Source organism: Protopterus annectens, chromosome 8.part0 (assembly GCF_019279795.1).
Source record: "Protopterus annectens isolate FY-2018-M chromosome 8.part0, PAN1.0, whole genome shotgun sequence".
NCBI lineage: Eukaryota > Metazoa > Chordata > Ceratodontiformes > Protopteridae > Protopterus > Protopterus annectens.
In genome coordinates this window covers 1,364,732,874-1,364,759,054 of record NC_056741.1, presented here as the reverse complement: position 1 = coordinate 1,364,759,054, position 26,181 = coordinate 1,364,732,874, and the positions used below count along the sequence as shown (strand labels likewise).

Below are 26,181 nucleotides of genomic sequence, written 5' to 3'. Positions count from 1 at the left end.
CAGAAACCACCCCTGGTCAAGAAGTTTTCTTCCAGAAGCAGTGCTGCATGCAGAGGTAAGATGTATGCAATTGGTACCTTTCAATCTTAGTATTTTTCAGTGTCAGTGGCTCAGCAGGCAGCACACTTCAGTTTGATGCTAGAAGATCAAAAGACTTTCTGCCGGATTCACGATGCCGTGCACGGAGTGTACGAGTAGAGTAAGACTCCATGCAGCCATCATGTCTGACGAGCGATCCAGGAACCCCTTGTAGGGGCGTGTAAGAGAGCTCCTAAAACGTCTCCTACACGGACAGGGCTGGGATATGCAAATTACCTCACTTGCAGTCAAAAGGCATGCAAATGAGTTAAATTTGCGATCCAGGAACCACAAACCTGTCCAAGTAGGAGCCGTATTAGCTGCAGAAATGTACTCAGTTGACAACTGGTACCGTTCTGCAAATAGCACAATGGAGCCTTGTCAGCTCCAAATAAAGGTTGCATATGGTTGAGGAAGCATGCCAGTGGCCAAATATACCGCCATTGGAAATGTTCCCAGATGCAAAATTAAAATAATTTTTTTTTGGCGATTTCCAATGTTTAAGCGCAGCGCAAACGGGGTGCGCTAAAAAAAATCATAAAATAAGAAAATAAAAGCCACAAACGTGGAATCTATGAAAATTGTTAAATCACAATGTAAGGGAATAGCAGGCTGAAGACAACATGGCCACCGAGTAGGGGTTGCTAAGGGGAGAAGCCCAGTCTAAGACATGTAACCAAGCATTAGTAGGCAATCCTATGTAAATGAGTGTTAGGATAGTGAATCACACTTTTACATAGCAAATGAGCACAGTCAGTGGAGTGTAGGAGTAGGATATGGGGAGTAACAGAGTAGGAGATAGGTGACATCACAAGGGGGGTATGTATGAAAGTAGTGAAGCTCATAGGAGCAGAGTGGCATGTGTCAGTTGTCATTTAGACATCATGGAAAGAGGTGTGTCAACAGGTAGGCCAGGGAAAGCCAAGAAATGGAAGGTGTATACTGTGGATAACACCAAAGTTTCTTGCTGAGTGGGTATGCGTGCCTGTAAACCCGAGTAAGACAGAGTGCGCGCGTGAAAGCGTGATTGCGCGCATTTAAGCTGGAGTAAGCATGTATAAGGTTGTGTAAAGACCTGTGAGCATGTTTGCGCTGGTGTGCGCACGTTTTAACCCGAATAAGCAAGTTTTAGTCCGTCTAAGCATGCGTGCGCGCATGTGAGCTGCTGTGATCGTGTTTGCGCTTGTATGCGTGTCGCTTCCCCTTGAGGAAACAGAAAGGAAAAAGGAAGCACAACAAATAATAGGAAGCTACCAGGGAATACTAGTAGAGCTAGCAGGTGAAAACAATCGGAATCAGGCAATTACACAGGCAGAACACTAGCCCAGCCCAGCACTTAAAACTCTACAAACAACAGTGCAGTTTGTTTCTCTCAAGAGACACTGCAACACTGGAGTAAGCTACTAGAAGTGAAAACTGAAAAGGCTTCACTCAGACAAAAAATGCTAGGGGCTGCCATTGCTGTTATAAGGCGACATATGCAACATGCTGTCAGACAACCCACAGTGAGGAGACGGAGAAGAGTGTACAGGCCCAGGGTCACCTACCAGGGGTTACATGAGCTGGAGATAGTGGAGCGCTATAGAGTGGACAGAGACTTCCTGCAGCAAATTGAGCTGCGCAGGCCACACCTCACACACAGAACCAACAGAGGGGAACCCATCCCAGTGGAAACCAAGGTATGTGTTGGCCTAAGAATACTAGCAACAGGTACCTTCCAGAGACCAACTGGTGATATGATGGGGATATCACAGGCATCAGCATCCAGGGTACTGCACCAGTTCCTGGATGCCATGTCAGCACATGTCTGTGATCATGCATATTTCCCCAATTCCCGTGCGGTATTGCCCAGCAATATGCATCTCTTCCAGCAAATAGCAGAGTACCCTGAAGTAGTGGGTGCAATAGACTGCATGCATATACGCATCAAAGCACCGGCCGGTGAGCGGGGTAGGGCCTACATTAACCGCAAGGGCTTCCCCTCCATCAACTGCCAGGTCATGTGTGATGCCCAGGGCATAATAATGAATGTGTGTGCTGGCTGCCCTGGAAGCTACCATGATTCCCATATCTGGTATCTGATGCAGCTGTACCAGACATTTGCCAATGGGGACATCCCACATGGTCACTTAGTGGGGGATGCTGGCTATGCACTGGAGCCGTGGCTGACACCCATCAGAAACGCACACACACCTGAACAGGAACGCCATAATGAGGCACATGCACAAACACGAAATGTAATTGAGCGTGTGTTTGGGGTTGTTCAAGTCACTGTTTCGGTGCCTGGACACATCTGGTGGAGCCTTGCAATACTCACCAACTACATGTACCCAAATTGTCATGGTATGTGCTATGCTACATAATATGATTCTGCGAAAACAGCTGCAGCAGGACCAGCATAGGCCTGGGCCAAACAGCCCCCCACCATTGCCAAGGCCATCACAGGCAGAGCGTGACTCGGAGGAGGAACAACCTGAGCCTGCCCCAGCAGGCAGAAGGAGGCGTGCCCAGTATGCCTTGGCCTTGGCAAAGAGGCAACGCATAGCACATACACTGGCTCAGTAGGAACGCTGGAAGTGATACCTCTCTCTGACTCCCACATATCGTGAAAGGGATGCCTAAGTTGACACAGCCTGCTTTCAGACATGTGCAGGGAGTGTAGTATGTACATCTGACATAGGCAGCCCTGTAGCACCACCTGAGGCATGATTGCCATGTGTTAAGCAATGTAAGTTAGTGCTAAACTGCATTTACCACCATGTAGTATATGCAAACTTGATGACCTTGAGTATCATCCTACCCTCACCAAACATGATGCCACAATATGAAGACAAGATGATCAATTACAACAATTGGCTTAAGTATTGGTGTCAGTGAAAGGGGATCCAATACCCGTCGGCCTGGGATGACATGCTCGACAAGTCAAGATACTTCGCTAGGGATGGCTTTCACCTGTCGCCTTTTGGATATTGCCAAAGGCTCTTGTCACCCCCATAGTGCCTTTTTTAGGTAGTGCTCAAAAGAGAAACCCACATCCATAGGTATCACAAGGGACAAGAAACTAGAAGTAATGCTACTCAATGCCAGAAGTCTAAACTGCAAGATGCACGCACTCCAAACTCTCCTCAGCATGGAGAATGTTGATATCTGTGCAGTAACAGAAACCTGGTTCAAGGCTCCCAAGAACACCCTAGCACTAACAGGTTACACCTCGTACCATGCTTTACAGCCACAAAACATGGCACAAACTACAAAAGGAGAGTGAGTATCAATATTTGTCAAAGATACCCGCACCCCCAGGTTGGTGGTACAGCATGAAGCATCAGAGACTGTCCATGTGCAACTAACAGTGGGTAAAACTGCCTTCCAGTTCATAGCCTGCTACAGACCACCCTCCTAAACCCAGGAACCACACTTGGCTGACTGGAGAACACATGAAAATATGAAGGTCTCCCCAAACACCATTATATTGGGCGACTTTAACTACCCAAGCATAGACTGGGAGCATTACCCTAGCTGCAACACCCTAGCCCAAAGGTTCCTAGAATTTATAAACTCAAATGCTATGGAACAACCTGCTACCACTCCCACAAGGGGAAAACATACTGGACCTGATCATCACCAACATGGGGACTCTATGCCCAAGACCAGAAGTGTATCCCTCACTGGTAAGATCAGACCATAGAGTAATCTCACTGGATATTCACATCCCGACCCCAGCCCATGGCCAGAAAACCACAGTGAAAAATTTTCACTAAAGCAAATGTTACACTCCTCAAAACCGAGGTGGAATCCTACACAGCCCCTGTGCCTGTGGAAAATATGGCCCAGACCTCGGAACCCTTTATAAACGCATTCTATGAACACCTTCAGGAATGCATGGATCATGCAATCCGAAATAAAACCAAGATCCAATCCTCCAAAGGCAGGCATCCTGTCTGGTGGACCCCAGCCATAAAAAAAAAAACATACAATACAAGGAGGAAGCTGCTGTATGATAGAGCAAAATCCCAAAAAGGGAAGGCATCTCTGATCAGTATTATTGAAAAACTACGGCCACACATAAAATCGTCTAAGGCCATCTTTGAGATTAAAAATTGTACAGGACACCAAGGATAATCACAAGGCTTTCTTTAGTTTATGGTAGGAACCTGGGTGGGAATTCCCAGATATGCTCAGAATTAGTCCAAAATGACAAACAATACACCAAACCCACAGACATTGCCAACATCCGAGCTGACTGGGTCAGTGCAAACTCCCCCCCCCCCACCAAAAGGGCAAATATCTATCCCAGTAGAGTGCTGGCCCCCTGACATCTCAGATGCTCGGGTAACAGCCAGCCTCTCCAAAGCAAAACACACAGCATCAATGGGACCAGACGGTGTCCTGGGCTGTGTCCAACATGATCCCCAAGAAGAATTGAACACAAACATAAAACCACTGTTCAATCTCAGCCTTACCACAGGATATGTACCCAAAGAGCAGTGTACAGCAACAGTGGTCCCTCTCCACAAAGGTGGTGCCTCAATGGATACTGCAAACTATTGCCCCAGAAGCCTGACTAGCTTGGTCTGCAAAGCAATGGAAAGGATCATCATGGACCTCAGAAATAAAGATATTGGGGACCTACAGACACTGGATCCTACCCAGTTTGGCTTTAAAGGCAGATCCTGCCTCTTAAACCTGGTTGAGTCATTTGAAACAGTCACCAAGGCCATTGATGAGGGGAAGGTGGTCCACACAGCCTACCTGGACCTTGCAAAAGCCTTCCATACAATAACCCACTTGGTCATTATAGATAAGCTCACCAGCTTCAATATAAACCCCTATGTCACTAGATGGGTTGCAAACTGGCTCAAGGACAGAACTCACATGATGAGTGGATGGGAGATTGTAGGTTTACCCTGGGTATCACTTCTATGTCACTGTTAGACAGAGGCACAGTATACTAACCTTGAAAAATGTCATGGCAAACTCCACTTAAAATGTGTGTTGAAAGCCAAACACACTCTGGCTAGGATTGTAAATGCCCTAGGGCAGATAGCCTAGTATGAACCTATGAACAGAATCACACACACCAACTAGTACAACTGCGGTCAATGTGGAATAATGTTTGGCAATGTCCACCCAAGTTGGTGAATACACAGCAATGTTGGACAAGCCTGGTTTAAGTAGGCCATAGCTGAACCAAATGCAACATGCTCATAGTTGCCCAACTGGCCCTTAACCAGTCTGGTCTGCTCAGTATGTACGTTTAAAGCAGTGATGGGACTCAAACCCATGATACTGTGCACCATAGTGAAAGTACAGAACTAGTACACCATGACAGTATTGCAGTGTTCAGCCAGTATGAAAGAATACACATGTAGAAAGGCAAGAAGGTGCACCATGAGCCACAAAAGCTGGAATCAAAAATTCTCTCTCCAATAGATGAAAACCACGTTTAATATTTTTATTTATTTATTTATTTATTTTACATTTGTTAACCGGGAGAGTCCGACTGGATACATGTCCATTTTCAGCGGAGGCCCGGGGAGAAAAGCTCCAAGTACATAACAGACATATGAACATTGTTAATGCAAAAAAAGGAAGATAGTGGAGTTCTAAATACAATATAAAGATACATCACATCTTGGGAAAAAAAACAACAGCAGCATATTGAAAAAAAAAAAAAAAAACATAGGTCAGTTACAAAGGCGAGGCGCCTTGTTAAAAAGCGGTTAAGGATAGTGAGGTAAGAGAAGGGTAAATGATAGTGGTTAATCAGGTTTGGAACAGGGACATTGCCAGAGATTATTGAGATGGGGTTTAAGCTTTTTTTTGAGTTGTAGGAGTGAGGGTTCTGAGGTGAGCATGGTCGGTAGGGAGTTCCACATTTTACCTACAAAGTTTGAGAATAGAGAATCCCCAGCAGAATTATTGGCTTTGGTAGTTTGAGCTAAGATCTTATTGGAGGAGCGTAAAGATTGCAGGTTAATATAGGGGTGAATGATGTTTTTCAGAGCTGGTGTTTTCTCTGGGTGATATCTGGTGAGCCGTTTTGAGTTGGTTGAAATGGAGTTGGCTGGAAAACTCTAACCACCCTAGTTGCTTCAAGTTAGTGCAGTGGTGCGTTCTAAAGATGGAATTTGTGGCAAATCTAGCTATGTGATTGTAACAAGAAGCAAGTTTGTTAAGGGTTGTTTTGTTTAGGTTTGTAAAGAGGGGGGAGGCATAGAAAAGAGTTGATAGTAGGTGTGTGCTGGCAATTGTAATTTTAGCGTGAGGAGTGAGAAAGTGTTTTACTTTATAGAGAGAGCCAAGCTTTTTATTGACGGTTTTGATGGTAAGATTGAAATGGGTGTCAAATTTAAGGGAGTTATCAATGGTAACACCTAATAGCTTTGTGTGAGCTTCTGGTGATATAGTGATTCCATTGGAGGATGTAATAGAGAAGGTGGGGGGAAGAGTCTTGTTAGTGGGTGAGAAAGTAAGTAGTTTTGTTTTGTTGGGGTTGAGAACTAGTTGTCGACTTGAGAACCATTTTTCTATTAGGTTGAAGGTGTCTTGGGTTGAAGCAGTGAGGTCTGCCAGGTTGGAGGCAGTGCTGATGATAGTCGAATCATCTGCATATTGAATGCATGTGGCATGGGGGGTGATTGTGGGCAGGTCATTAACAAAGATGGTGAAGAGAAGAGGGCCAAGAATAGATCCTTGGGGAACTCCAAGTGTAACAGGTAGGCATGTAGATAATTTGTCCTGCCATAGAACAGCCTGTTGCCTATTGGACAGGTAGGATTGGAACCATTTCAGCGTGGAATTGCTGAGTGATAGTTTTTTTAATGTATGGAGGAGTAACACAAACAGGTAGACTGCAGTATAAAAGTTAGCGCTTTCACGTTGGAATCAACACTTCATCAGACATAAAAGCAGTCAAATAACATCCATTTACATACACATAATGACATCACTGCCCATTCAAATCAACGAATCAAAATGGGGCAATTAATAAAACACTTGACAAGCAAAATAATAAAATGCACAATAAAATGACCAATAAAATATCATAAAGTACAGTTGCTAATGCCTAAGGGGTCTGCTAGCTAAAAACGGCTTGAGTACTAGTCTGTCATTCAACCCAAACCTGTGAGCTTGCAGTTTCAATATCCATTTGCCTTCCCTCTCTTCAATGCAATTTCTAATATTGCCCAATCTGCCATTTTTAAAGACTAACTCCAAAACCTGAAACTTAAAACTATGAGTACGTCCTTGTTCTATTACATGCTTAGCTAGGGCATTGGTAATATTACCCTTTTCAATGGCATAACCATGCTCCCCGATATGTTCACGTAAGGTTCTTGTTGTCATTCCAACATAAAAAATCTTACATAATTGGCATTTAGCAATGTATACCAAATTGTCAGATCTACAATCAGCATAACGCTTAAAGATGTAGGGACGTTTTGTTTCAGGATGTATAAAGCAATCAGAGTTGGATATGTATTTGCATTGATTGCAAGAATTGCAAGCAAATGTACCTGTCCTGTTGGAAATTTTAACATTCTGATGTCCCCTATCATAACAAAGTAGTCTATTAAGAGACAACATATTCCTGTAAGCAACACGAGGTCTCTCATCAACCAAATTCCTGATCCTTTCATCCACCATTAAAAGTCTCCAATTCTTATTAAGAACATTTAGAATGTGATGATTCCTATTTGTAAAAGGAATAACAATCCTATTAACAGTGGATGTGCTGCTAGTCTTATTGAAACGATGATGTCAGCATCCTGTAAATACAGCAGAAGGGAAATCATCCAGCAATGCGAATAGCGTGCTGTGCTAATGCGTCTCTTTCAAGTATCATAACATAGTTAGGTCGGGGTTTGAATCCTGCAAATGCTGTGTGTGTGTGTGTGTGTGTGTGTGAGAGAGAGAGTGTGTGGGGTGGTAGGGGTGTGTGCATGTATGCAATTCTCTGTGAAAGAAATGGCCTTTTTGAAGACTGGGATAACGCACTAAAAGATGTGCATTCCTCTTTGGAAAGACTGATGATGTCAGCACCCTATAAATACAGCAGGAGAAGGGAAATCATCCAGTAATGCGAATAGCGCGCTGTGCTAATGCGTTTCGCTCAAGTATCATAACATAGTTAGGTAGGGGTTTGAATCCTACAAATGCCATGTGTGTGTTTGTCACACAGTTTGTCACTGTGTTGTGTGTTTTGCTTTTATTATTGTATGACATATTATAACAGTAATTTCAATGCACACATCAGGTATGTGTGTGCCACATACAGATATGTACCTGTGACCTTTAATAGTTCCTATGTGTGAAGCCTGCCTCATATGAATACAGTTACCTTTTCCAGCATGTGCCGCAGCTTACCAGACCTTAGGCCATACATGTATGTTGGTGACCATGCAGGCTACTGCAATGATCTGTGTCCTAGGCCAGCTATGTGACACACATCCATGAAAGCTTTGATAGATTAATGTGGGTGAGGGTTCATGTCTTGAGTATATGTCAGACATGTTAAAACACAGCAAAATCTGTGAGTGATGGACATCCAGTGTAGGTGTATGGCAACTGTTGCCGATATGCATACAGACACCTTCTTGCTTAGGCGATACACCGAGGGACTGCAGAATACCTTTGGAAATGTGAATATCACAGGATAGACAAGATAACACTTGTCCACATGTACACACCATTACCCGTTCTACATGATGGGTGCTACCACCTACATGGTACTGTTGGAATACTATGTTAACTACATGCCGATGACAATGCTACAGTTGCGTTACAGCAGTAGAGCATGGCTTGGACAACAGGTATCTGTCCGTATGATACCCTTGTGGTGGTTAGGTGTGTCGTGTAGAATGCATTGTAGGCCACTGTATGCATTTGCAGTCGTGGATGGACATATCCGTAGTGTGTTGACATGTACGTGAGACTGCTATATGCCAAAGAGTATTGTTCGCAGGGATGTATGGGCTCAGTAAGAATGGTTACTGGTATAGTGTAGTACTGCAGGGATATCACTTACACCAGGTTCCTACATCTGTGTATCAGTTGAGGAGACGCCATGTAATGACCACTGAATGTCAGGCTATGTAGGCTGTGTATAGTACCAGAATGCAGGCCATTGACATTTGGAAACCGTATCACCCACAGCATACTGTCAAACCATGTCATGTTCCATGCTAACCATGTTCACAAATGTACACCTGCAACTCTGTGCTGCAAACATCACACATATATACTGTCCACACCCCAACACATGCAGGCATAGGTACACACAACAGCCATGTGGCACATGTGCAGACAGTACACTTTGGGAATTAACACTGGTGTATACAAAACTACAATGACAATCATAGTTAATGCATCATGCATGCTCGAATATATCCACAACGATATCATTACAGTGTACTGTTAACATATTATTACTACAGTGCTATGTAGTCATCCTGTGCATCAGCACCATGCTATCCTGTTCCTGCATCAATGTTACAGATGGCAGGAGGTGGCACAGTTTCATCATATGCACAGGGTGTGTACTTGGTTTGCCAGAGTCTGCCATTGACACATCCAATCGACGTGTGTGTGTGTGTGTGTGTGTGTGTGTGTGTGTGTGTGTGTGTGTTAGTGAGGGACAACAGTGCAACATGGGGCAATGTTGATGCAATGTGTGTATGTGTTAGCCCTAGGTGTTAGCATTATGTGTGTGTGTATGCATGCACACAGTTCCATCATGTGGCTGCCATATATGGGTGTTTGTGGAACAGCCACAGACTGTACCTGCCAGGTCATACAGAGCACTGTCTCTGGCCATGGACACAGTACCTGTGCCTGGCAGGGGTGCTACGGACAGTATCAGGTACTAAGCCAGACTGGGTACTGTCATCAGAAGCAGTGGGTTGTTGACTGGACACATGTCCCTGCTGGGACTGTCCAGAGCCACGTGAACGTGGCCTTCTAGGACGGTCTAATGACAGCACAGACCCAGCATTGCTGGGGCTGGTACTGGCAGTATGGGAGCGGCTGTGGGTTTGTCGTCGTCCGCGACGACTGCCAGCTGATGATGTTGCTGGCATATGTCCACGTCGACGCCTCAACCGTCCTGCACTGTCCTGGCTCCTGGACATGTAGTTGTGGAAGAGATCTAATGTGTCCCCCCAAGGTCTATCAATGACCTCGCTGATATTACGGATGGCAGCCGCAACGTCATGCATAGTGTCATTCATAGCGGTGCAATGTGCTCTAAGCTCCTTCAGACCCTGTCTGGTGTACCGTTCCATACGTGCCTGTGCCTGCATTACAGCCCGGAACATAGCTGAGGTTGAAAGACCTCTGTGGACACGTCTGACAGGGGCAGTACGACCACGGATGCTCCCATGAGAACCCCTGGACATCTGCCTGTGTGGTACCATGTCAGGAATCTGGCCATGGCTGCTGTGAGGGGATGCATGTGCCAATGATACCACACCACCCTGGTCAATACCCACTGTATGCTGTCCCTTAGCTAAGGACTTTAACACCAGGTGTCCGTCTCAGTAAGGCCTTTTTGGAGGCTGTCCGTGTCAGCCGGAGAGTCAGTTATGGCGCCCAGTTTGCAGTCATCGGCGAACTTGGTTAGCCATAGTCCTCCTGTGTTTGCCTGTACTTCTGAGAAGTATATGCCGAACAGTAGGGGTCCCAGGACCGAGCCTTGCGGGATACCACTTGTGACTGGTTTAGAGTTGGACCTGGAGCCTGCTATTCTTACCGCGTGAGTTCTGTCTGTAAGCCAGTTGGCAACCCATCTTGTGACGTAGGGGTTTATATTCAGGCTGGTGAGTTTTTCTATAATACCTGAGTGAGGAATGGTGTCGAACACATTGGCGAGGTCAAGGTAGGCTGTGTGAACCACCTTTCCCTCGTCTATGGCCTTGATGACTGTCTCAAAGAAGTCAACCAGGTTTAGTAGGCATGATCTGCCCTTAACAAAGCCGAACTGGGTCGGGTCAAGTGTTTTGGAGGTTCCCAATGTCTTTGTTAATGAGTTCCATGATGATGCACTCCATAGCCTTGCAAACCAGGCTAGTCAGGCTTATGGGTCGATAGTTACCAGGGTCAGTTGTAGCCCCTTCTTTGTGGAGAGGAATAACCATTTCTGTGCGCCATTCTATGGGCACATAACCTGTGGGAGAGGCTAAGGTTGAACAGTGTGTTTAGGTGGGGGGTTAGTTCATTCTGTAGTTCATGCAAGACACATCCTGGGACACCATCTTGCCCCACTGATGCTGTGTTTTTGGCTTTTGAAAGGGCTGTTTTCACCTGTGCGTCTGTGATTTCCAGGACACTACACTTTTCTGGTATTGTTGTGGGCCCTTTGGAGGTGAGAGGGGGGTGAAGTTTGCACTGAATCTATCTGCCAGGATGTTGGCAATATCAGTAGGTTCAGTATATTTTGTGCTATTTTGCACTAGCTCAGAGCATATCTGTGAGTTGCCACTTAGATTCTTGACATAGCTAAAGAAGACTTTGTGGTTATTTTTTGAATCCTTGGCTATTTTTCTTTCTAAGTTAGCCTTGGATAATTTTGTGAGGAACCTTGGTTTCTTACTGATACTGATCAGATATGTCTTTCCTTCTTGGGATTTGCTTTTTTTCTGAACTAGTTTCCTCCTTTTATTGTATAACCTGTTTATGGCAGGGGTCCACCAGACTGGTTTCCTTCTCTTTGGGGAGTGAGTCTTAGTTTTGCTAGGAATGCCACGATCCATGCATCCTTGTAGGTGCTCATAGAGTGCATTTGTAAAGGATTCTGCATCGTTCGCAGCATTATCCTTTAGCATGGGTGCTGTGAAACTTACCACCTCTGTCTTAAGTAAGGTGAAGTTTGCTTTAGAAAAGTTTTCACTGTGGTTTCCTTGTTTTGGGGGGGGGGGTGGGGTGTGGACATCCAGAGTGATTAGTTTATGGTCTGATCTAACCAGTGACAGGTTGACCTCCGGTGCAGAACACCTGTCGCCCTTGTTGGTGATGACCAGATCCAATATGTTTTCACCTCTGGTAGGGGAGTTTACCAGCTGATCCAGGGCATTTGAGTTGATAAATTCCAGGAAGCGCTGAGATTGGGAGTTTGTACTCAAGTAGTTTTCCCAGTTAATGGTAGGGTAATTGAAATCGCCCAATATCCGGGTGTTCAGGTAGGTACTTCATGTTTTCCAGTGTCTCCAGAAAGGCAGAGTGATGGTCCTAGGTCATGGAGGGTGATCTGTAGCAGGCCACAATTTGCATTGCAGATTTGCCCGATGTTAGTTGCACCTGGATGATCTTAGAGGTATCATGCTGCGCCACTAACCTGGAGGTGTAGGTATCCTTGATGAATATGGATACACCCCCTTCTTTTGTGTTTCGGACCGATTTCTATGGCTGAAATGTGTGGTATGAGTTGTAGCCCGGTAGTGTTTGGTCAAAGGTCATTACTAGATAGGGTGAAGCAGATGATGTTCTTGTAACCAAACCCTGTTCTTTTATTAAAGGTTCCCCATAGAGTAAGGGTATATATAAATTTCCCCATCCTTGTAGCACTTTTTCTTTAATGGGTCTAATCAATTCATCTGGGTACCCCCTTTCTAAAAAAAAGAATGAACATAATCTAACTCCTGTATAAAATCATCCTTATTGGATGTCCTCCTTGCAACTCTTACCATCTGTCCCTTCACAATATTACATTTCTGAAAATAGGGATGACTTCTTTGGTAGTGTAGGTAAGAGTTGCAGAAACACCTTTTCCTATAAACCTTAGATGTAAATTTGTTGTTATCCAAATCTTTTTCTATGCAGACATCCACGTAATTAATTTTATTCAATCCTATTATGTGGGTAAAACTTAGAAATTCTGTGATGGAATTCAAGAATGCAATAAAATTGGGAATCATCTCAAGGGGTCCCTTTCACACAATAAAAATATCGTCCAAAAAAACGAAAGTACCTATAAATATAATCTTTATACATGGAATCAAATACATGATGTATTTCCCAATATAACAATATTAGCAAATCTAGGGGCACAGAATGATCCCATGGCAACCCCATCTAGTTGGTGGTACAGCTCCCCCTGAAAAATCAAAAAATTGATCTGAAATAGTTTACTTCATTTGGTCTTCAACCTGTGGGTTACGGATCCGTATCAGATCCGAGCCAGCAACTTTTGCTAGCATTAGCTCTGAGCTCCAAACTCCTCCCCTTACCCATAATACACCTCCACTGCCTTCCATCCCCAGATCTCATTTGCTGAGATTTGCTTCACATCGAACTAGCAGGGAGTTTAAAACTTTCTGTACGTAATAAAAATTTTCCAATTTTCTTCAAGTTAGTGTTAGTATAGGTCCCCTTTCTCCTCCCTCACTTGGTGCGTCGAGTGTTAGTAGTTTTAGGTAGTTAGAGTAGTTTGTTCTGTGGTGTAGGTAGTAGCTTCCCCTCCCCTCCTCAGTGTTCTCTGTAGCATGTGTGGTGAGTGTGTGTGTGTGTGTGTCTGTGTTTGTTATTAGAAAGATCTTGCTTGTCTTTTTATAAGGCTATCTTTCTGTTATTTAGGATGGCTGAAAAGCTTGTTTTCAAGTGATGCACAGAGTGTGGCCATAAGCTCTCCCCAGCGGATGGCCACACTCTGTGTGTTTTGTGCTTGGGTGTGGCCCAGCGGCTGCTGTGGTCGCCTCTCCCTCCGGCTTCTCCTCCCTCCCAGGCTAGGACTCAACCTCCTGTACCAAAGCTTGTGGTAGCAGAGCAGAAGAGAGGTAGAGAAAGGGAGAGAGAGTTGAAGACGAAGGGGAAAAGAGGAAGAGGTACCCGGACCTCTCTTCTCCAAGCAAAACTCCACAGACCCATGACTCCCCTTGGCTCTGATCTCCGAGGTTCTCCCTGGAGCCGGAGGAGACACGTCCAGCCTCTCAGGCCTCGGTGCCCCGAACCGCCAGGTCAGAGTCTGTGGCCTCGTCACTGTTAACCTGCTCCTTGCCAGATATGGATCTGGATAACATGAAGAGGCACTTTTATCCATACACAGATCCAGATGGGTGTCTTGCCAGCCTGCTCTCGCTCTGGAGGGGGGAGCTTGCTTCCTTTCTCTTAACCCTTTTCTCCTTCTCCAATACGACCTTCGGCTTCGGAGTACTCTGATCCGAGGTTGGCTTTGGTCAGGGGATCGGTGCTGACAGTACCTTCAACAGCTCGGATCCGAGCCACCCTCTGAGCCGGAGCTTGGGTGTCTGATCCTAGGGAGTGGAAGCATTTTCATTGGCTCAGACATTGTCGGACCAGGTTCCCTCTCTCGGAGCTCCTTCCACCTCGGGCCCGGCTCCAGTTCTCGCATCGGACTTGGGGAGACCGACCTCCTTATTGATTTCTTAGGACGTTCGCTCTCCTTCGGCATTTGATGTGGTAGAAAGGGTTCTCTCCATCAGATTGAGACCCCTGACCGGCCCCTTGGACTCCTCCCAGACCCCCTCTGCTCTCTCTGCCGTCTTCATTGTCTTATGCTCGAAGAGCCCCAGATGGTTCCCCCGAGGAATAAATGGCTTGCGAGCGCCCCCTGGAGACTCCCAGTGGAGATGTGCCTTGCAAACTTACATGCAAGAGGAGGTACCTAGGACACCCCCCCCCCCCCGAGTCCCTCACCGAAGAAACAGATTTAGATGATGGAGAAGGGTTCCCAAGGTCACCTCCCGAGGATGTCTCCTTTGGAGACATCATGGAGATCCTGCACCAGCAGGGAGGTTGGTCTGCTCCCAAACCTTCTTCTGATGAGTCTGTGTTCCTAGAGGCTTTTGGCACGGGCCCGTCTACTTCCTGGGTGTCCCCTCCCGCGGCTCCTTTGGTGGATTTGGTCACCTTGCGGGCATGGAAGGAACCAGACACCATGAAGCCTAAGTCCCCCCATTGATAGGCCATCTTGGAATAAGGGCTCCCCCGTGGACACCATGGTGGTAGCAGCAGCCACTAAGAAGGAACTTGCCCAGGAGAGTTCCTCGGTCCACCCTCCTGATTGAGAGTCTCGGATGATGGACCGCCTAGGGAAGCGGGTGTATGCTTCAGCTACCTTTTTGATCAGGGCGCTGAATTATTTGGCCCATGTCACTTGACTCCAACACGACCTAGTAAAGGAGCTGGAGGAGTCTCCCCCCCAAGTCCATGTCGCAGGAGGACAAGGTGCGGTATCTAACATGTCCATGCGACTCCTCTCCCATGCTACTGAAGGGGCGTCTGGGTCCAGCCTGTCCATGAGGCTTAACGCCTGGCTCAGGTTATGTCAGTTTTCTGAACCCTTCAAGGCATCATTTGCCAATGCCCCTTATGACGGCTTGACACTCTTCAGTAAGACCGTCAAGGAGACAGTCCAGAGTGAGAAGGATGGGAAGACACTGTCTGCCATCAGGATCCAGTTCTCTCACCCTCAAAGGTCCTTTTTTCAGAACCAGAGAGGACAAAAGAAGATGTGGTTCCGGAAGTCACAGTATTCCTAGGACACTCAGGGCTCTTCTTCCCCCAGAGGCAGAGGGGGACAGAAAGGACACTGGCCTAGAGAGCAGAGGGGGTCGTGGAACTTTGGGTCTCGAGAACCTTTCTCGGACAGACCCAGGCAGCAACCCTGAGGGGTTGCTTGACTGCTCTACTCTGGAGGCAGTCGGGGGACATTTGTCCTTGCACCCAACGGCATGGGAGTACATAACAGCTACTGGGTGCTTCATATCATATTAAGGGGATACTCAATCCCCTTCGTGGGTTCCCCCATATCTCCCAGACACCTCCTGGATGTACCACCCACACAAAGGGAGGCAGCAGCACAGGAAATTTCCAAGCTGCTAGTAAAATGAGCCATCAAAACTGTCCCCCCCCCCCCCCGATCAGTCAGGATCGGGCTTCTACTCCAGGTTCTTTTTGGTGCCAAAGAAAACAGGGGACTTGAGGCCCCTTCTGGACTTCTCTACCCTGAACCTCTTAGTTGCCAAAGAGAAGTTCTGTATGGTCACGTTACAGTCCATCATGCCTTACCTGCAAGAGAGTGATTGGATGTGCTCGTTAGACCTCCAGGATGCTTACTATCGCATGAAAATGCACAGAAGCTCCAGGAGGTTCCTCTGCTTCTGGCTAGGAGTCAATCATTACCAATTTCGAGCCCTACCGTTTGGTCTCACCACAGCCCCAGGGTGTTTACCAAAGTGATGGCAGTCGTAGCGGCTCACCTGAGGCTTCATGGGATTCAGGTCTATCCGTACCTGGAAGATTGCTCCTCACTGCTCCCACCAGGCATCTACTTTCCCAAACCAGGGATTATTTTGAGACACTTGCCCTGCGTTTGGGGATTACAATCAACACATCCAAATCTCTCCTAGATCCTGTACAGGTGATAACTACATTGGTGCCAGGATAGATATCTTCAGTGCAAAGTATTCCTGACCTCGGAGAGAGTTCAAAGTCTGAGTATGCATGTCTCCCTGATCTACCGTTCTCATCTTCCAATAGCGGAATCAGTGTTGAGGGCCCTAGGCTCGATGGCGGCGACCGTAACTCTTCTCCTGTGTGCTCAGTTTCACATTAGGATTCTAGAGTGGACTCTAGCAGTTCAATGGTCCCTGTTGAAACTGCCATTGACATATCCTATCCATCTCAGTCGAGTGTGTCAGTCGTCCCTCTTATGGTGGATGAGCTCTCCAGGCATTTTGGAGAGACTACCTTTTTTTCCAGCCTCGGCCCAAACCACAGTGACCACGGATGCCTCCCAACTCGGGTGGGGGGCATTGTTCGGCCAGGACAATCCAATGCCTGTGGTCCCCCATAGAGACAAGCTTGTATATAAATGTCCTAGACATGAGGGTGGTCCTTCTAGGGTTGCAGGCCCTTCATGCCTTTCTTCCTCTGGGGATGATTGCTATTCAGTCTGACAACATCTCGGTGGTCTGTTATATCAACAAACAGGGATGGACCAGATCTTACCCCCTTTGTCGCAAGGCCATGAGAGTGTGGGAATGGGTGATCCCCACCGGTCGCTTTCTCATTCCAATGCACATTCCAGGACTGTCCAACATTCTAGGTGACAGGCTAAGTCGGACCATTCTGATGCCTTACGAGTGGTCTATGGATCTGTCAGTAGAGGAACAGATCTTCACCGAGTGGGGTCCACCTTGCTGCGATCTCTTCACATCTCCTTCCAACGCGAAGTGCAGCAAGTTTTTCACTCTGAGCCCCCTGCCGGGGGAGGGGGTCCCCCAGAGACACTCTAGTTCATGCTTGGCCTGCCGGTCTTCTGTATGCTTTGCCGCCAGTACCTCTCATTCCGAGATTTCTGCAGAAAGCTTGTCGACTGGGGAGCAAAGTGATCCTCATTGCCCCCTTCTGGCCTCGCCAGGTACGGTTTCCTTTCCTTTGGTCTCACCTTCTGGCTCCACCTTGGATCCTAGATCCCATTCAAGATTTAATTTCACGCCCTTCAGGTGTGCCTCATCCGAGTGTGGACAGCCTGAAGCTCACGGCTTGGCTGCTCCAGTTCCCGTGATTGCCAGGACTCCCAGACTATCCTCCTCAGTTAGATCTATTTTGGTAGCTGCTCATAAGTATTCAACCAGGAATGTTTATCGCAGCAAGTGGAAACGTTTTTCTTTCTGGGCCTCTCAGAGGAGTTTAGACCCTTTCACAGCTCCTATTTCTGCCATTCTTGATTTTCTAGCTGATATTTTCCAGCACGGAGTTAATTCTTCTACTTTCAAAGTTCAGTTGACTGCCATTCTCATTTCATGTAGATGAGAATTCTGCCTCCTTAGCCTCTTCCAGACTGTGTAAAGCCCTTATCAAAGGCACCTTTGTGTTACACCCCTGGTCAAAGATCCGGTTCCCCCGTGGGACCTTACTGTGGTTCTTCAAGCTTTGGTCGCTATGCCTTTTGAGCCTGCCACAACTACAGATCTGAAATTTTTATCTTGGAAAACAGCTTTTCTGGTGGCTATTACCTCTACAAGAAGGGGTTCAGAATTACAGGACTTGTCCATCAACATTCCATACATGATTTTTCACAAAGACAGAGTTTCCCTTCGATCCAGTCCATCTTTTCTTCTTGCCTGTGTTTTTTCCTAATTTTATGAACAAGATGGAATACAAGCTCCACATATTGGAAGTTGATACACAGTTACGATTCTGTTTACACAGGACAAAAACATTTCTGTAAAGCTGATCAATTGTTTGTTTCCTTCTATAAACCCTTTTTTGGGAAACCTATCTCCTAGGTCACTATAGCTAGATGGATTTCTTCATGCATCCTGCAGGTCTATAAGGACAGAGGCATTACAAATTGGATATGACTTCCAGAAGGAGAGCATCCTTTGGTCCCTCAGTGCTCTGGAATATCCTTCCATGAGGGCCTCCCTGGAGTTCAGTAGCTGGGGACCAAATGAAGTAAACTACTTCAGATAAAGAAGTTATATACTCACCATAACTTTTCATCTGAGTAGTTTTACTTCATTTGTCTTCAACTGTCCCTCTCTACTTCCCCCGGACCTTGGCACATGATCAGCCTACGGACTGCAGTATAGGTCACAAGTAAATCTATCAGGTCAGGTTCTCAGTATAAGTTCAGCAAACTCGATCTGGGGATGGAAGGCAGTGGAGGTGTATTATGGGCAATTTACAACATTATCAAGACTTGGACTTTAACATATGGCTCAACAAGGGTTTTGAGGGAATCATTCGTCATACACAGAAAAATGTAAGAACTTAGTCTAAACTTACAAAGTGCAGGAATCTTACATTAGATAATTGGTACCGGACTGAGTGTCTTAAAAATAATCGGGTGCCTAAAGGTTTACGTATTCTGAAGTTCCCTAATAATTTAGAACCTGGTATAGCCTTTTATAAAGAAATTGTGGGGATTTTAAATGGTTGTGGGTTAGCTCTTGTGAAAGCTATTTTTAAATAATAGCAGTGTCATTGTTAGTTTAAAAACAGACATTGATAGACTGTACAAAGAAATTACTGATTATTTACTTTTTACTGTTGATAAATACAAACGTGATTACATGATTGTACTACAAGGCACTGATAAAATCATTTCCAAGAACTACAAAAGGAAACTATCTAAGTTAGAAAGGGACAATAGAGAATATTCCCAAGAGTGGGCCTACCCCATGGGGGGGGGGGGGGGTTATAAAAGGGCTAGAGAAGAAGGAAAAAATCCTGGTAGGTTTAACCAAGGTAGACAGTTGATGAATTCTCATAATGGGGTGAACCGGGGGGGTATTCGATATGACACCCATTATGATGAAAATGATAATGTTAACAATGTCCCTTTAGGGATGGCTGATCCAAGGAGGTCCAAAAGGATTTGGAACTTGACATCCCAGCCATCTTATGCAGAGGTTACAAGGAATTATCATCGACATCGGGGGAGACAGTACCACAGATAAATCATGGGTTATTGTATGGTAGTGTGAGTAGTGATCAAACATTTTTGTCCAATGAGTTATATAAAAATGCAGGTGAGGGGCTGTTGGACCCAATACAGGAGTTTTGTGAAAATTCTATTAACGGTGATTCTGGGTGTAATATTGTGATTACAAAGGACAACTTTCACATTTATAACTACACTGATTTGAGGGTGGATGATAATTTCTTTTCTCTTTTTAAGAAAGGTTTCACCTTTGTACTGAGTAAAGGTGGACAAGTAGCTAATACCATTCTTGATAGAAAATTATTCACGAGAAAATTAAATTTGGAGCACCTGTACCACAACCAGCCAGTACACCAGTTTACCAACATGCTGGTTAGAAGGAGTACTTTTAATTCCCCCTTAACCAAGATCTATTCAATTTCGAAACGCTTGTTATTTATGAACTTAAAAAAGAGTTCAACAAACAAAGATGGTTTAGAAATAATTTAACCAGAGAAGAAAGAAGGGTGTTGAGAGAACTGACTAACACAGTTAATTTGAGAGTGATGAAACCTGTCAGGGGGGGGTGTTGATGGATAATATGGACTACACTACCAAAATTGCAGAGATCCTAAACACTGACAATAGGTATGCTGTGGTGTCTAGAAATGAGTTGAATATAGCTAATAACAAGATTGATTGGATTTTGGATGATAATTTAAGCCAAGGTCTTATTAACGAACAACAACTACACCAATTTTTGAAGGTTACAAAACCCTTCATACCTAGTATGCTTGGGATCCCCAAGGTCCATAAAGATGTCAGAAACCCACCCCTTAAACCTATTGTCACCTCCAAGGGTTCAAAAACACAGCTCCTGGCAATGTTTGCGGACACAAAATTAAAACAGTACCAACACAAATACCCACATATTCTTATAGGTTCATGGGATGTTTTACAATAAGATAGGATGTTTAAGAGTTTAAATCTGAATTTATTTTTGTGAAAGTGGACATCAAGGATTTATTTTCTGTTATTCCACACCAAAAAGGCCTAGAGTGGATCGAACACATGTTGATAGAGTTTGGATTTCTATCTTCAGCTGATTTTAGGTAGGTACTTGAAAATATGGCGTTGGTGCTCAAAAACAGTTTTTTGATTTTTCAGGGGGAGCTGTACCACCAACTAGATGGGATTGCCATGGGTTCATTCTGTGCCCCCCATATTGGCTAATATTATGTTATATTGGGAAATCTATCATGTATTTGATTCTATGTATAACGATTATATTTATAGGTACTTTCGTTTTTTGGACGCTATTTTTATTGTGTGAACAGGACCCCTTGAGATGATTCCCAATTTTATTGAATTATTGAATTCCACCACAGAATTTCTAAGTTTTACCCACAAAATAGGATTGAATAAAATTAATTACTTGGATGTCTGCATAGAAAAAGACTTGGATAACAACAAATTTACATCTAAGGTTTATAGGAAAATGTGTTTCTGCAACTCTTACCTACGCTACCAAAGTAGTCATCCCTATTTTCAGAAACATAATACTGTGAAGGGGCAGATGTTAAGAGGTGCAAGGATGACATCCAATAAGGATGATTTTATACAGGAGTTAGATTATGTTCATTCTCTCTTTTAGAAAGAGGGTACTTGGATGAATTGATTAGACCCATTAAAGAACAAGTGCTACAAGGATGGGGAAATTTGTATATACCCTTACACTATGGGGAACCTTTAATAAAAGAACAGGATTTGGTTAGAGGGACATAATTTGTTACACCCTTTCTAGTAATGACCTTTGACCAAGATACATGGTGGATAAAGAAAACCATAAGTAGAGTATGGGGTATGTTTCAAAGAATGCCCAGTAGGTTAGACATATTTAACAGACAACTGAGGTACAGTTATAAGAGAAATTATAGTCTTAAGGAAATACTGGAAAGAAGAGCAGTAGCTTCAATGGGACAATAGCTAAAATGGGGACACACAAGTGCGGAAGGTGTTCCCAATGTACTTTTATGGCTAACTGTAAACGTTTAGAAATACCAAGTATACTTTCTAGCCTTAAGACTTTGATGTACAACAGCTGTTATTCAAAAGGGTGGTCTATCTCACTTACTGCAAATATTGCTGGGCATATTACGTTGGTAAAGCCAAACGTACTTTGAGACGACGTGTGTATGAACATAATTATGACATCAATAGAAAAAGAGAAACCAATGCTCTGTATAGGCACAGTCTGGTGAGCACACAGGCAGATTTTAAGTTTTGGGTCCTGGAAAAGGTGGTTCCTAGTGATATAGGGGTGGGGATTGGGAGAATGTTAGAATATAGAGAAATGATATGGCAGTTAAAACTGGATGCCTGTACCCCACCTGGTATGAATGATCATACTTCTTCCTGCCTTAAAAATGAACACATCTAAGCCTAGAAGGACTAAAAACTAAATTATGTATACACATTCAGTACTATGCCTGTTGTAAAACCATGTTAACTTTTTATGGCTGTTTCCTATATGTTGCAATGGATGTTTTTTTTTTTGTTTGTTTTACCTTTATGAGTAGTTTTATTATTTGAACAAGATCTTTCATATGTATTTATATCTTGATATACACTGAAAACAAATTTTTTTAATCTGTCTTATACAGCGAGTACTGTTTAAACAACTTTACTAATTGTTTTTTTAAATTCTAGTTCACTGGCGCCATTTGCATAATTAATTACTTAATTAATGTTTTATCCAATGGAAGATGAGTAATGTACTATAAAAATGGGTGTAGAGATGGGTTTTGTTTATTCTGATGAAGTCTTCTGTAAGAAGATGAAAGCGCTTAGTCTGTTGGTTTAATTTCAGAACTATTTGTATTGTTTTTACTGCTTGCTGGAGGAATTAAACTTCAGTTTTTATCCATGTGAACTGGTGTTTCTGCTGACACTGTCATGCAGTCAATTGTTGAGGCAGGACAGCGTTTATAGGAGCTGTGTGTGACTGGTTTGTGCTTTTGGTGTTTTGGAACCAGTGTTTTCTTGAATAACAAACTGGTCTCAAGTCTATTCTTAGACCTGTTTTAAGCCTTTGACACGGTATCCCACTCCATATTCTTAGCCAAACTTGCCAGCCTACATCTGTCTCCCTTCCCCCCTCAAATGGTTCTCCAACTGTCTAGCAAACAGACAACAGTCAGTCCGATGGCAGTCTTCCTGTATTACTTTTCTGCCCATTCACACAGGTGTGGGTTTCATCCTGGGACCCCTTCTTTTTAATATCTTCACCAATTACCTCTATACCTCAACTTCTCATTTTACCCTTGTACAGTGCACAGATGATTTCACACTTATCACCACCTCTGGCACACTCACAACTTCAGTCTCTCTCAGAAGAATCTTAACCTTTCTGTAGAAAACTACAAATCAAGTCATTTTGAATCCAAAAAAGAGTAAACTTCTCTTCTTTCTCCGTAAATCAAGTAATCATCTCAAACAATCTTTCACAATTTCCTCCTCTACAAAACCATCAGTACATTAGACAGCCACACAAAATTACTTGGAATGACAATACACAATCAACTAAAATTTGATCTGCACATACAGCAGTCCATCAAAAAAACAAACCAAAAACTGTCTCCTGTATCAGAACAAGAAATTCCTAACTACTGACTGTAGAACTCTTTGGCCCAAGCCTACTTACTTCCTACCCTATGCAGCTCCATTTCTTAAAAACTCTAATCCTCTCTCCTTACCAAACTTGAACAGACTTGCAACAAAGTTGCTAAATTTGCAGCTAACCTACCTAATACCTCACACCACAGTATTGTTCTAAAAAATCTTCACTGGATGGAATTTCCCCACCATCTTAAACTCTCACAATTCAAACTAACTCACTGTCTACTCAACAAACCCACTGCCTGTCCCTCTCTCTCCAATATTGTGACCCCCCGACGCCCACTACAAAGTACTGATAAATTCCTTCTACATACATAGAAATCCAACAAAACAATCAGCAAAATTTTATATAAATCCACTATGTTCCAGAAAGGGAACAATCTCCCTTTTACCTTACGTAGCATCCCAAACACAAACAGGTTCAATAAAGAATTAAGAAGTTCTCTCTAAGTCATGGATATGCCCCTGTCAAGACCCTACTTAATGGGATATACCACTCTCTTCACTCACCCTCTTGCAGGTTATGTCTTAAGCATATAATACCTCTTGCAGTTTATGCCGTAAGCTTGTAACACCTCTTACTTAACAAAAATAAGCATATGATGGTATACTCTCACTAATTTTTAGCTAACATATAAGAATGTTGTTGAGTCTTTCAGCTTTTCCTGGTTAGGGGTCGCCACAGCAGAACTCCGGTCCGCTAATGATTGTTAGTTGATTTTTACGTGCCATGTTACCAGCCCTGATGCACAACCTTCAACGAAGGTACACCCATTCACGCATCTTTCTCCTATATTACTTGCTACAAGTTCTCTATGTATATACTGTAAATAGTGTAATAACTTTACTACATATTTTAATGTACTTGTTACTTTTGCTTACTCAACTTAGTGATTATTCTATTATTTTTGTTATTACTTAATTTTGTGAAAATTGTATAATTTTGAATAATTTGTATATTTTGTTGGAGCTTTTCTCCTCAGGTCTCCACTGAAAATCAGCCTGTGCTCAGCTGGACCAACCTGGTTAACAAATGTGAAGTAAATAAATAACATCTTCTTGCTGGGTGTGACACACTAATGGCAGAAGGTCTGTATACTGAAAAGCATAGTAATGTGGCAAGATTATTATATTGAGGATTGTGCAAACATTACATTATTGAAGTAGCTGAGAATGGTTGGAAACATGCACCACAAAGCATTATAGGGAATTATGAAGTTTATATCACATGGGATAACCCATTACCAATGGTTAATGGTGCATTTGGATGGTGTGTTGGCATGAATAGAGGTGTTTGGTTTAGACCATTGCAATTGTGTTTGTACAGGAATGCATAATGGATAATTTTGGTGGTACATTATAGTGTGTGTGTGTGTGTGTGTGTGTGTGTGTGTGTGTGTGTGTGTGTGTGTGCGAGCCTGCGCACGCTTGCATGCAGTGATTGTTGTAATTGAAAAGAACAGAGAAGTGTGGAACAGAGGCACAGGGACACCTACCTTATGCCTACTTGTTTGCCAGCTGACGTCAGCAGAGTTTTTTTTACTGCTACAGATGTATGTGGTTACAACTTGACAACTGAATTGGCCACTATGTCTGACTTACAAATAGTAACTAACCAAAATTTGAAAATGAGCACCGCTCTGAGTGCGAGAATTATGAGCAGTTTGGAATAACCATAGCATTCTTTGAGGAAAAAAGTTTAATAGGATTGCAACAAGATCCATTTAAACTTTTGGTAGGTCATCTGCAGATTGCTTAAAAATAACTATGGTATAAAATACAAAGTTTGTGACAGTTGCTTCTTTTTTTATTTCTCAAGGAACTGTCAAAATTCTTGGGTAGGAGTGAATAGAAAACGATGTAGTGGTGTAGACTGATAAGTAATATTGACATTAACTCAGACAGAAAAGTGTGCACATTGCTAGGGGCAGTGATAGTATGCATTATATTGCACTTGCAGAGAAATACATCGAGTAACATAAGAAAATGTGCAATGGAAATTTCACTGACTTTACATACTAAAGCAACTCTTTTCTTCCTTTCTAAGTGAGTGAAACTGAGATGTAACAGTCAAGCCATATGCATTGTAATTTCAACAAGTGTTGCATTATGGGAAATATTTAGCTTTAGAAGAATGCAAGCTCTGATCAGGGTGTCTGCCCCCAGAAGGACACTGAGGGTTACAAACACAAGAAAATTACTAGTGACTACTACTTTCTGATGAATAGAGGTTAGCAATGTGTAGAAATTCAAGAAAAGTTAAAAACAAGTGTTTTTTTTTTTTTTTAATTATTTTCACATAGTGATCCTTTAAGAAGCAAGAGTTATAGCTGCATTCAGGACATTAAGTTTGATACATTCATAGTGGTCATATGACTCCATCTTGTCTTGCCTCCTCCATGTGATTTTCAGAGTACTTATATCAGCTCTTGAAACAATTAACCCAGAGTGTATTTTAATTGACTGCATCATAGGGCTATGCTATCCAAGGAAAACTTAAATTTGAAGTAATTTTATGAATACTTATTTGGCAATCAGTGCAAAAGAACCATGGGGAAATTATGCATGGACAATAATCTTCAGTATTGTTTATGTTTATTGGTCTTCATCTCTGTTTGAAAAATTAAGAAATAGTTTTCTAGTTGCGCTGTTTTTTTTTTTGTGGGAGTGGAGGATTCATGTTGATTATTTTGTGTTTATGTAATCCTTAACTGTGGAGCACATATGGATGGAAGAATCTGGTTTGTGACACGTCCTTTTCAACTGAGCTCCTTTCAAGCTTATAAAAGCCTTGTGACCCACCTGTACCAACTCAAGCAGCACAGTATCCTGGTTTCAGTTGGCAAGGATGAAAATGATATTAACCCCCTGGTAAGAAGTGCTTTCATAATATATTTAAGAGTTTTTTTTATGAGAGGTGATTTGCAGAGGGAGCAAGACAATACCTGACTTACTTTCACTGCATTGATTATACAGGTTGACAAGTTTCATAATCCAAAGGTTTATATGAGTGCCGATGCAAAGATCCTAATATTCAG

At 43.5% G+C, this 26,181-nt stretch overlaps 1 protein-coding gene across 1 annotated transcript in view; it reads left to right on the top strand.

Annotated features, from left to right (window-relative positions):
- VPS11 (VPS11 core subunit of CORVET and HOPS complexes) overlaps positions 1-26,181 on the top strand; it is a 620,327-nt gene that overhangs the window by 19,286 nt on the left and 574,860 nt on the right. Inside the window, exon 2 of the mRNA XM_044080942.1 lies at positions 25,866-26,014. Within this exon, the coding sequence (XP_043936877.1) occupies positions 25,866-26,014 (149 nt within the window). The remainder of the gene's footprint in view (positions 1-25,865; positions 26,015-26,181) is intronic.